We start from the raw sequence: 11,161 nt of genomic DNA on the forward strand, positions 1-11,161 counted from the left end.
TTTTTTGATATCATCAAAAGCCGGAGTGCATTACAGATAAAATTGTCCTTACATAAATCTTGACTCTTAAAAAATTCCAATGACTCGTCTGGTAGCTGGGCAGGATTGGGTTTTGCCTCATCATATATGAATATTTGCTGTTTTTCTTGTCAACTTGTTCTTTGGAAGATTTGACCAACTTTTGTCAACGATTGTGAACATTTTATCCATGAATTTATTCATGAGAAAGTAACCTGCAGATTACTGACAAACATAATCATTTAATGATTAAATAAAAACAAGCAGACATCAAATTTAACCATTTTACTTCTTTTAAATTTCACTTTCCATTAGCCATTCCAACTAAACCTGTATTTTAATTTTACCCCTTTTGGCATAAAAAAAGAGACATGAAACACAAATAAGCATTTATAAGTCACACTATATGCTATCTTTAATGGTTACTCTGTAGATATTTATCTTTAATAAGAGTTGATCTGAGCTGATGAACGGATTTTCACTTTTTTTACATATCTAGGCTGTCCAGTGTAAGTATGTACGATTGAAAAAATGTTCTCTATAGAATTTTCTTGACTTTTCTTTGGAGAATGTTTCTTAGTAGCAGACCTTGAAGCTGCTTTTGTCTCCTGCAATACTGGACCAGCTGGCATGACAAGCACTAACATTAATTTCTGGGTCACAAAGAAAAAGAGGCCTAGGGAGGGAAAGGAGAAACATTTTAGGGCAATACAACACACCTGTTAACTCCTCTGTGTTTGTCATATTTTAGTTTTACGTTGATATTTACTTGGATATTTTTTAAATATTCTACATTATAAATACCCATTACAATCACACTCTATTAATGCCATATACCCACGCAAATTAATTATAAATGAACCTATAAAAGCCTAAAGTCTTTAGTACCCGGGCATTTTCAGGAGTCTTGATTTAATTTCAACTCTATCCTATTGTGGTCTGAAGTTTACCAGACGAATCCTTTCATTTCACAGTGGGAGGTAAGTCAGACCATGACCTGTCAAATTGTATTGCATATGCAAACCATGTCAGAAAATTTAAACCCAAAAATCTTGACATGGCCTTGAGAGCTCTTTGAATTGCAAACTGATTTGTCAGTCAAACAACTGTTGTTATTCTAGCGCTGTTTAGACTACATGTGTAACATTTTAACAAAATAGTGTTAATGCAAAAGTCTTACTTTATTTCTACCTCAAGAAATATAGATAAAAAGATGGACAGCAGCATCTGTGAACATCCCTAATCCTGCTGTAGTGACAGAATGAGACAAGCAGATGACCTTTGGATCAAAGACATCTTATAACAGGGCAGAGCAGTCAAACATGGTTGAGTCTGGGAACCTCAAATCTATCCCAGTGTGAAAGGATTCATTTCCCAGAGTCAGTGGGGCTGTGACCAGTCAGTCACTTGTTATGCTCAGACAGTTTTGGTAGAAGTGTTTCTGCCATATATTTTATGCACTCGGCATTAGCTGTTGTCATGAAAAATGACACTACCCGAGGCCATGATGTTCTATTTGACATCAAACTTTGGGGGAGAATTTTACATCCTTTCAGACACGTTTACACAATATTATGGTCATTTCAGAATTGCAGTTATATTAACACATAATATAGTAATGAAAAATTTAGTCAATTTGTCCAAACCAAAAAAAATATATACATCTTTAAATGGCATAATCATTCTGCTATAAAGGGTATAGTTTAAATGTTAAGCTACTACTACGGATAGTGAAAAGCAAAAGAAAAAATAATTTCTACTGCTGCTTTTAGCTATTGTTTTTATGTTACTCTCACACAATTGAGAAAGTGCATCTTGTTGTTTTTTTTTTCTATCCAGTTGCCAGTTTAGCTTTAACATGGAAAGAAATGAGTTTCAGAAACAGTGAGACTACAAAACGATACTTGCATTATGGACAAAAGCTATTGCCCGAGGCAGTTTTCCCAATCAAGCCTGCAAAAACAAACAAAAAAATAAATAAATCTTTGATAAAGCAGGTAAGTCTGTCTGAGCTGTGTGACAGCCAAGGTCAGTGTCAAGCAGAGAAGCTGCACTATAACTATCGTTTTATTTTATTGAGAAATAACATTTTAAGTGTATTCTATGCCATGAAATAATAACACTGTTCAGAGTAGAAATGAGCTCAATCCTTTTTTATTTGCATCACATCTACAAACTATACTGTAAAAACTGACCGTGCGGTTGGAGGTTCATGTCCCGCTCTTCCCAACCACATATCAAAGTGTCCCTGGGCAGGACACCAAACCCCCTACAGCCCACCCTTAGCTGCACAGTGCCGATCCCAAGTCCGATAGAAACTCGGGATGGTTGTGCTAGGAAGGGCATCTGTCGTAAAAACTGCCCAATTAACTTGCGGACTAACAATCCCCTGTGGCGACCCTGAACATACAGGATTTCTTTAGGAATGTTCGTGGGAATGATTGTCTGCCTGTGTATGTATAAGATAGACTGGCTATCTGTCCAGGGTGTACCCCACCGCTCCAGCCGCCCCGCAATTCTAATAATAATGGATACATAGCATTTGCATGGCAGTCTGACTACCCTGGAATTTCCTTTTTGCTTTTGGAAGTCAGAGAATCATTACAGACTATTGTAAATTTTGCAGTGCAGGTATGCCAGCTTCTCAGCCATGCTTTTCCTCACTAAAGGAAACCACTCCTGATGGCTAAGCTCTACAACTCTATATCCTGCCATGTTTAAATGTCTTCTCTTCATAGCATGAAGGCCCAACAACTGCTGGGAATGGCAGCAGTAGTGATTCCGTTGGGTTACCTGTATAGCTAGTTTTACTATGCCTTTAGAATTCTGTGCATCTGAGGATTTGCTACCAGGTTTGGTAAGACTTTCTATAATGTCACTTGTCAAGTTTAGCCCTGTGTCAAATGACCACCTCCCACCTTCATCGGGTTCTACTCTATGAAGAGATTTAGGATTAACTGTAGAAAGTGGGGTTAAAGGTTGTGTGGTGTTTTTGGTATTTATTAGCTGTGCTAGAAGGTCTTCTGTTATAGTTACACCTATGTTTAATTTCCCCCAACCCTGGGTTGAAGTAAATTTGGATGAACCACTCTCAGGAGATAATGCGGTTTTGTAGGGTGCTGGGTTCACAGGAATGGCCTTCCCAGTGTGGTCAAAATGTACTTCCAGGTCGATGGAGCGAGTGTGGGGCAGAATCATTCTCTTACAAACAAACTCCTCTCCTCCAAGCAGATTTTGCAAGGCAGATTCTGCCTCCTGCACCTCTGGTTTGTGGCATACATCTGATTGAGCAAACTTCCACAACATATCAGACACCTCCTCCCTCAGTTCACGACTTAGTCGTGGGCCGGTCCATTGAGGCAACTCCAGGTTTACAGCTCCATCTAAAGTAACCAAGTCTTTTTTCAGTTCCAGTTGTGTGGATTTCAATGATAAGTTGACAAAGGCAGGGCTCAAGGCTAATGCAATTAGGTCCTCTGGGAAGTGAGAGACAAAGGCCAAGCCTAGAAGACCAGTAAGCAGATGCTCTGGGTATCGTAGGAATTCAGCTTTCTTCTGCCGCAGGGCTTCTGTAAGGCTCGGATAGAAACTTGAATTCTGAAGTGGTAAAAACCCTAATGTGCCAAAAGCCCACAGTAGCTTGCATGAGTCCTTAGTCCTGCAGTGGGGCACCAGCGAGGGCAGTTTATCAGCAACAGCAATAAGGATGTTATCATTGCGGTAATGCAGTGCTGAACAGGCCAGTGCCACATGCATAAGCCCCTGGACACCCATCCTGTGGGCTCGTTGAGGAACTTCCCATGCCATGGCCTCCATCCACTCTCTGTGATACAGATAGCTGAAACGCAGGAATTTCATTACATTCACCATGGCAAAGTCACTCATCTCTTTCAAAAATGAGTGGGCCTTATCCACAATATGAGTCACAGCAGTCACAGGTAGTGACGTTTGGGATTTAAAGAGACCCAAGCATACAATCCCAACCTCCTCAGGGTGTAGTTGCTTTAAATGGCGCATGAGAAGCTGTTCTACAGGGTGGATCAGGTCTTTTGGGCACTGTCTACCTTCCCCCATTATATACAACAGTTGGACCAGCTCAGGAACACCCATCTGTCCCAGGCATTGATGGACTGAGTCATATAGATGCTGTAAGAACAGGGGCACCTGCCTCCCAATACAACGCCACAGGTCAGCAGCGAGGAGCAACTGGTGTAAACTCATATGTTTGGCTCGGCGGCTAAGCTCTGCCTCATACAGCCCGAGTACAGTATGACCTGAGGGCATATCCAGCCACACAAATGACTGCAGCACTTCCAGCAGCTGAAGATCAGTAAAGTGGCGGAGGTGCTCCACAGAATATCTGAGGAGCATGATAAAGCGTTGGTCACTTCTTACTAATGACATCTTGTCTGGGTGCAAACAGCTTAGTTCGACAAGAAACTTAGAAACATCAGTTGGTTTGATGCTGCCCTTTAAAATACTTACTTTTTGTAGCAATAACCTGCCCTCATCCCATTTAATTGGGTGAGGCCGCTGGGTCAGGTCAAGAGTCATAGAGTCATACTCGGGCCTGCATTTGAGGAAGGCACGTGCATTTACTTTGATGTCTGGTGGTATGTGTGTTCTGTTGTACGCTGACATTATTGGCATATCAGGTTCAGACTTTTTGTTGAAAGCCAAGTCAACAAGTGTGTTTCTTGAGCTGGAAAGGTGCCGTGAGCAACTGACACTATAGCGGTTGCTCTGTTGCCAAAAGGTCGGTGTAAGGGTTGACGAAAAATGTTCATCCTCATTTTCAATTTTGCTCCAAGAGGCTGAAGAGTTTCGCGCAGAGTCACCATATGAAGTTGGGCTGTAATAAAGCCTGTAGCCTCCTTGGAGAGTGGCATCCTGGTGTTGGACTGCCCCTTTCTCTCCATCCTGCCCATTGGTATCATCCACTGGTTTTCCATAGCGGGGTGGAGCCTGGGTAAAATCCTTGACTAATCCATGGAGGTAGCGTAGCCTGGGTACCCGTTGGCATAGCACACAGGCAGCCATCAATCTGACAATAAAGACAAGGCAAAAAAAATGGCTATGTAGCTATACAAAAAAAAACTGATGGGTCAAGTAAACATGAAATTCCTAATGCTCCAGGCTAGGTTATATATTGGGTCTTTGAGACTGAGTTACCCTTTTATCACAAGCAAGTTTACGTCAAAGGCTAGGGATGCCAAAAGATAATGGTACTGCTCTTTTTACTGGGGTGAAGGACAGACATTGCATGGCAACAACAATTAAAAAAAAAAAAAAAAGTGTCTCTTTATAATGCACAATTGTACTTTGTACATGCTTCTTTGCAGGACGCATTAAGTCCAAAACCCGTCTTTGACTTGCTGCTTCACTTGTGTGGTTATAATACATGACTGATGCAACAGATATAAAGAGCCATGTTGATACATATCTGTGCTGCTGTTGAATTGTACTGCACCACAATCATAATACAGTTAAAACTGCACCCCTCAGCAAAGCATAGATTTTAACACCTTAATGAATAGAAGATGTTTTCCAGTACAGGTGTTTTTAAACTGTAATTGTTTTAGTTAGGTAAACTGCCAACTGAGCGTAATAGTGTTACCTACATGCAATACAACGTTGAAATAAACTGGGTGGCACAGATAAGGACATGCAATGGTGACACTGTGTTGCCCTTTTGCCTGATCGGTCTAAGACCTTACGAGCTAACGCTTAAAGCAACCTCACATGTTCCTCATGCTCTAAAATGCTCCAATTTGTAAGATTCCGAGTGATTATGATTATGAGTAGTGTGTCTGTCCAGGGGACACACACATTTGGTATCGGACTGTGGTTTCCAAAATGAGGTAACAGTACAATTCAGACGCTAATGTAAGTACCCGAAAATAATTTATTGTCTTATAACATTAACCAATCTGTTTCACTCACCTTTATCTCTCTAGCGTCGACACGATCCAGTCATTCTTAGCAAATTCAGCGTGAACACGGAAACACCATGTGAAGATAGAGGAGGGCATGCTAAGCCGGAACACTAGTATTTAAACTTTCAAATTAAAATATGTATACAGTTTAACAAGATGTAAAAATAACAACATACTAAAAACGGGCTAAAGCATCGTAGTCTGTTTTGCAGAATTGTCGAAATACCTGTTGTCACATTTTTTGTTTAAATATGTAAGAGATTCCTGTAAAAATTTGTATCAGACTTTTGTTGTCGTTTTATTATGGTAGGGTTTTTGCGACCATTGTGACAATGTGACCTACGGCAGCGGGGTAGGGTCCTAGAAAGTTCTTCAAAACGAAACGCGAAAATAAAATCTGCTACTAGTTACGTTGTAATTTCATGCATAGTGTCTTTTTTTTCTTTTCTTTTTTTTTTTTTTTTTTTTTTGCTTAGCTTTTATCTTAAAAAAGACTAATTTAAAACTTTCTTTGTTTGCTTATTTCTTTCCCTGATTTTTAAAATTTGTATTCATTTTAAAAAGTAAATTGAGAATTGTCATTACAAATCTTAAGTTTCAAGACTTTCTATTTAATCATATATGAAAAATTCAAATATAGGCCTAATATTGAGATGAGGGGGGTTTTTGTTTGTTATTAAAACTTTATAAAAATGTACATTTATACGAAAATAAAATGTATATGATAATATTTCGTGTCCTTCCTAATTACCAACGTTAGTAATTAAATAATTTTTTTCTGCGAGTAAACACATAAAAGATTCACACATTCACCAAGAAGGACACAACTAACGACCACCATCTTAGGGATTTAGGGGTTCTAGTCGTAATCGTTACATCTGGATGACTCCACCCTGTTCCCACCTCCCAATTTAACGAGCTACTCAGGCCAGGGTGGAACAAAGGCTGGAGGATATAACTGGGTTCCCCAGCCACTTTTTTCAGACTGAAGAACCTGCTGAGGTAAGTAGTGAAACGCTTCTAACCAAGAAGAAAGAAGTCTAAGTTGACACGATTCAATCTTCGGACATAAAAAAAACTTTAGAAATAAAAGGCTGGCCCTTATAATTTTCTTATTTATTTTCTATTTTTGTTATCTGAAACTGAATGATCTTTGAACATTTCAGTTGAAGAACCCCCTTTCAACCAACTGTAAAACGTTTTTTGAACTACTTTGGTGCATATTTTAGTTATTTTAAAAAGCATTTTTTTTCTTGTTCATATTTGTGTTTTAATTTTTTAGAAAGTCTGTTATTCTTTTTGTCAATGGATGTTTGTTTTTTATTATGATACTTAAAATTCAAATGTGTGCCTTACTTATTAACAATTAAATCAGTTATCAATAAATCTTTATCTGAGATTAATTACCAAGTGCCTCAAAACACAGATGCAAGTCATAAAATTAATCCTGGGAAATGTTTCATTTACCTGTTTTTATTTGCAGGGTCCTGGTATTATTCACACTGACTCACTGCCACTGTCATGACTAAACAGGACACTTGAATAGAGCCATTGTTGATGTTAGCACCATCTTACTTTTTATAAACAATTGTTTATTATTACATCCATTTGGATTTACTCTTTATTTTCTTTTGCAAGTCCTTTTTAATTAATATATATTAATAGAAACAGAAAAAACTTATACATTTAAATTGTACTAAACTTTTTAACACCACATCTGTCAGAGCAATAGGGAAAATTTAAAATTCTGTGCTTCTATTGTGTGACTTCACACATGACTGAATCTAGGGGTGAAAGGTGGACAACGCTGACCTATGGTCATAAGAAAGACAACCCCCTGCATTTCTGCTCCAAGGCAGCCAACTAATGCTCATGCTCTTTCAGTGAGAGGAACCTTAGTAACACACACTATAAACCAAATGGCGTCAGTTCTGGGAATTTTAAACATTTGAAAGTATCGCTAAAACATCAGAGTATTTCTACTAACATAATTGAGATTTTGAGTAAAATAACATATGACACTGATTCTGACACAGCTACATGTTTGTTCCATTTTTCTAAATGTGGTCTTAGAGTTGTATTTTTAATGCAACACAAAAACATGCCACAGTAAACCTGGAGCAGCTTTTTGATTTTGTTTGACTGAACTGTGTTAAGTTGTGTAGACTACAGCATTAATCAGCAATTAGACAATCAAAAACTTTTTAAATCTACTTTTGTTTAAAAGAAATCATTCAATATTTTTCACCTGACCTTGTGTGTCTGTGGCCACACATCTGTGAAAGGAATACATATATTTACATTTTAATTATTTTGTAAGTACAGTGGTTGTTTTCTTTTTGTTGTTGTTTTTGTTTTTTGTCTTTTTGTCAATAACCTAATTGTCCCCAAAATCACATAAAAAAATAATTCCAATTGTTGGTAGCTAATTACACAGAAATTAGTTTTTTTGTCAGGGTTTTTTCATCTCAAAACACTACAGTTTAAAATTTTAAATATCAACCCAACAATTTTTGCTTAATTTGTAAAACTGTGCAGCACTCAACTTATAAAATATTAACTTTTAATAATGCATTCAACAGTAAATGCATTATTTGATGAATTGTTTCTAACATTTTGTTTTATAAAAACCTTTAAAAATTGTGCAGCTACTATGCATTAAGAAATAATCCGTGGAAAAAATTATAGTCTAAGTTTTATGCAGAAAACAGAAATAAACATATCAGATATGTGCCATAAATTAATGTTTAAAGTTTTATTCTTATAGTTAGATTGTTTTTAGGGCTTTTTCGCATTTATGTTACCTGTGTCCTTGTTTTAGTTTTATGTATTACATGTCTTGAAAGAAATCACAAATAATTGGGGGATTTGCGTATTTCAGTAGTGCTGTCCGTTTATTACAAAACTAAATGAAAAGGTGAAATTTGAGAGTGGCACTTGGAGAGGAAGTAGTTGATTTATGCTAATGAAGGAGATGGGGTTTAGCTACGCTGGCTGGGAGCCGCCTTTCATTCACCACATGGTTAAATCTAGAGTCTACTCGCGCCACTTTCGCAATTTTACTACGAATCCCCAACTCTTACCAGATCATAATAATAGCACATGGTTGTGTTTTTTGGATTATACGTGGTAGCTGTTATTCCATTTCTTAAGTCTTTTTTTTTTCTTTACTCAGTTTTGCAGCTATAACTGAAACAGTGTGAGTAAACGGTAAGTCTGAACAAGTGAGTGAAAGATGGTGGATTTTTAGAAGCTAGTGTCTTATTACACGCATGTTCTTGGCAAGAAACCTGTTGTTAGCTTTGTCGAGAGATGCGGTAAACATCGGGAAAGTGAAATGCTCTGCGCCGTGTGCAACACCGGAGCCACATTTGAGCGTTTACATTTGGGAAAAACGTTTTAATCGCTAGTTTCCGCGTTTGAAAACACTACTGTAATGGGCGCATGGCAACCTCTCCTCCACGGTTGGAGAATGAGGGAGATTTGAAAAGCATGTGTTGCTGCTGCACCTAAAGTCACTACCTCGGAAGTGAGGCGCACTCATTAAAAAAAAAAATGCGTTGCACCCTTTAATAACAGCTGCAAAATGTGTGCACATATGCTCTTGTTTTCGGCCACATGTTGATAGTATTTGAAGTTTTCGCTCAATTTCTGTGCAGTGTTGTAGACTTGAAAGTGGCTCCAGAACAAAGCAGCAGCACATGGGGTTGCAGCAGGCCGCGCGCCTTTGCTATTTCGCAAGCTGCTGAGTTAGCCGCTAACGCTAGCACACCGATAAATAGCTGTTGTTAAGTTACATTATTGACATTAGCTTACTGACTATAGTACATGTTTAAGTATGGGTGTTTATATGTAACTGTAAAAACAATAAAGATGATAGTAACCTGCTGGCGTGTAGCTATTAGTAGGCTAAACTAACGCAGCTAAGTGAGCTAAGATAAGCGAAGATATTGCTGTGAAGTTGACGGGAGTGTTGGCCAACTGTCTAACATTAACGTTATTCTGCTCTCTGACTGATTACTTTAAGCTATTTACTAGTCGTTGTTTTAATATGGCTTTTAATATAGTTGGTGAATCACAGTTTTATCCGACAGTCTGAATGCGAGACGCACTCGCAGGTTAACACACGCGCTAGCCTGTTTTGCTAGCACATGCGTGCATCGTACTGTTTTGATGAAGCCCATGGGAGGCTGCTAGCGCGGTGTGTGTAGGCTTCTCTACGAAGTTGGTAGAAGCCCCTGTCATACGCCCCGTGCGCGTGGTTCATTCGATCCTGATTGTGCAGACATTTGAGCTCCGCCAATTAAGTTACATTTGTGTTGTTTTGGTCGAGAGCGTTCACAAATCGCTCAAAATGCTGACACCTGGGCGCCATGTTAGTACGTGGGGGAGGGGTACTGCAATGTGATCGGAGCGCAAGCGTCGCTTTGATCGACGGGATCAAACTCGGGTTGCCAATTAAACTTCGGCCATTAATCGGGGCAATTCGACGTGTTACCGTCTCCCCTGTTTTCTGGTTAATGCACCTGTATTGTCATTAATAATTACAAAAATAATGGACAATTGTGCGGGTTATTTGACAATTCATCGTCAGGCTTTGTGCAGGAAGTTGGTAAATCAGTCTAAAGACCACTGGGCCAGTGCAGTGTTCATATTGATCTAGTGAAATGCCAACCAGGGTCACAGGATCTTTAAAATGATTTTTAAAATACAATACAAATTATAAACGTTTTCCAGGGGAAACCTAACAGACTGTGTACGTTCAATGAGAAAGGATTCACATGGTTTAACCTTATGCAATCAAAACCGATGACTTTTAGGTTTTTTTTATTTTTTTATTTTTTTATTTAACTTTAACTTCCTTTTCAAAGTACATCAAATGTTTAAGTTAATTTCCTAAGCTATCAGGCAAATGTAAACTTAACCTTCTTGCTGGTGGCTACGATGTAAGTCAAAAATACCAATATTATGGTTGAAAGTCATTGTTTTAAAGTGATTGATCAACCTTATTAATAGATAATCTGCAATAAGGTTTGTTACTTACTAGTCTTGTTGAATTCCTGAAATTTCCTAGTTTAGGTCTGTCAAATAGGGGGATGTAGAGCTGCTTCTTGTTTTGGTTTTGTTTTGTTTTTTCCTCAAGGATGTGGAGTCAGTCAAAGAGAATAAACAGATCCCCTGGCCTTTGCAAACCTATGAACAGCATT

At 38.4% G+C, this 11,161-nt stretch overlaps 1 protein-coding gene across 1 annotated transcript; it reads right to left on the bottom strand.

Annotated features, from left to right (window-relative positions):
* Window positions 1–437: 437 nt before the first annotated feature.
* Window positions 438–6,091, bottom strand: LOC137133303 (FAST kinase domain-containing protein 5, mitochondrial). Its single transcript, XM_067516789.1, has 2 exons — window positions 5,962–6,091; window positions 438–5,062 (listed from the first exon to the last, which is right to left on the bottom strand). Exon 2 carries the CDS (start codon window positions 5,056–5,058, stop codon window positions 2,620–2,622), a length of 2,439 nt encoding a protein of 812 aa, XP_067372890.1. The 5' UTR covers window positions 5,059–5,062; window positions 5,962–6,091; the 3' UTR covers window positions 438–2,619.
* Between the last annotated feature and the right edge of the window lie 5,070 nt (window positions 6,092–11,161).

Source organism: Channa argus, chromosome 9 (assembly GCF_033026475.1).
Source record: "Channa argus isolate prfri chromosome 9, Channa argus male v1.0, whole genome shotgun sequence".
NCBI classification, from domain to species: Eukaryota; Metazoa; Chordata; class Actinopteri; order Anabantiformes; family Channidae; genus Channa; species Channa argus.

Coding starts and splice junctions, on each gene's coding strand:
- LOC137133303 (XM_067516789.1), bottom strand. CDS start 5,058: ATGGCTGCCTGTGTGCTATGCCAACGGGTACCCAGGCTACGCTACCTC.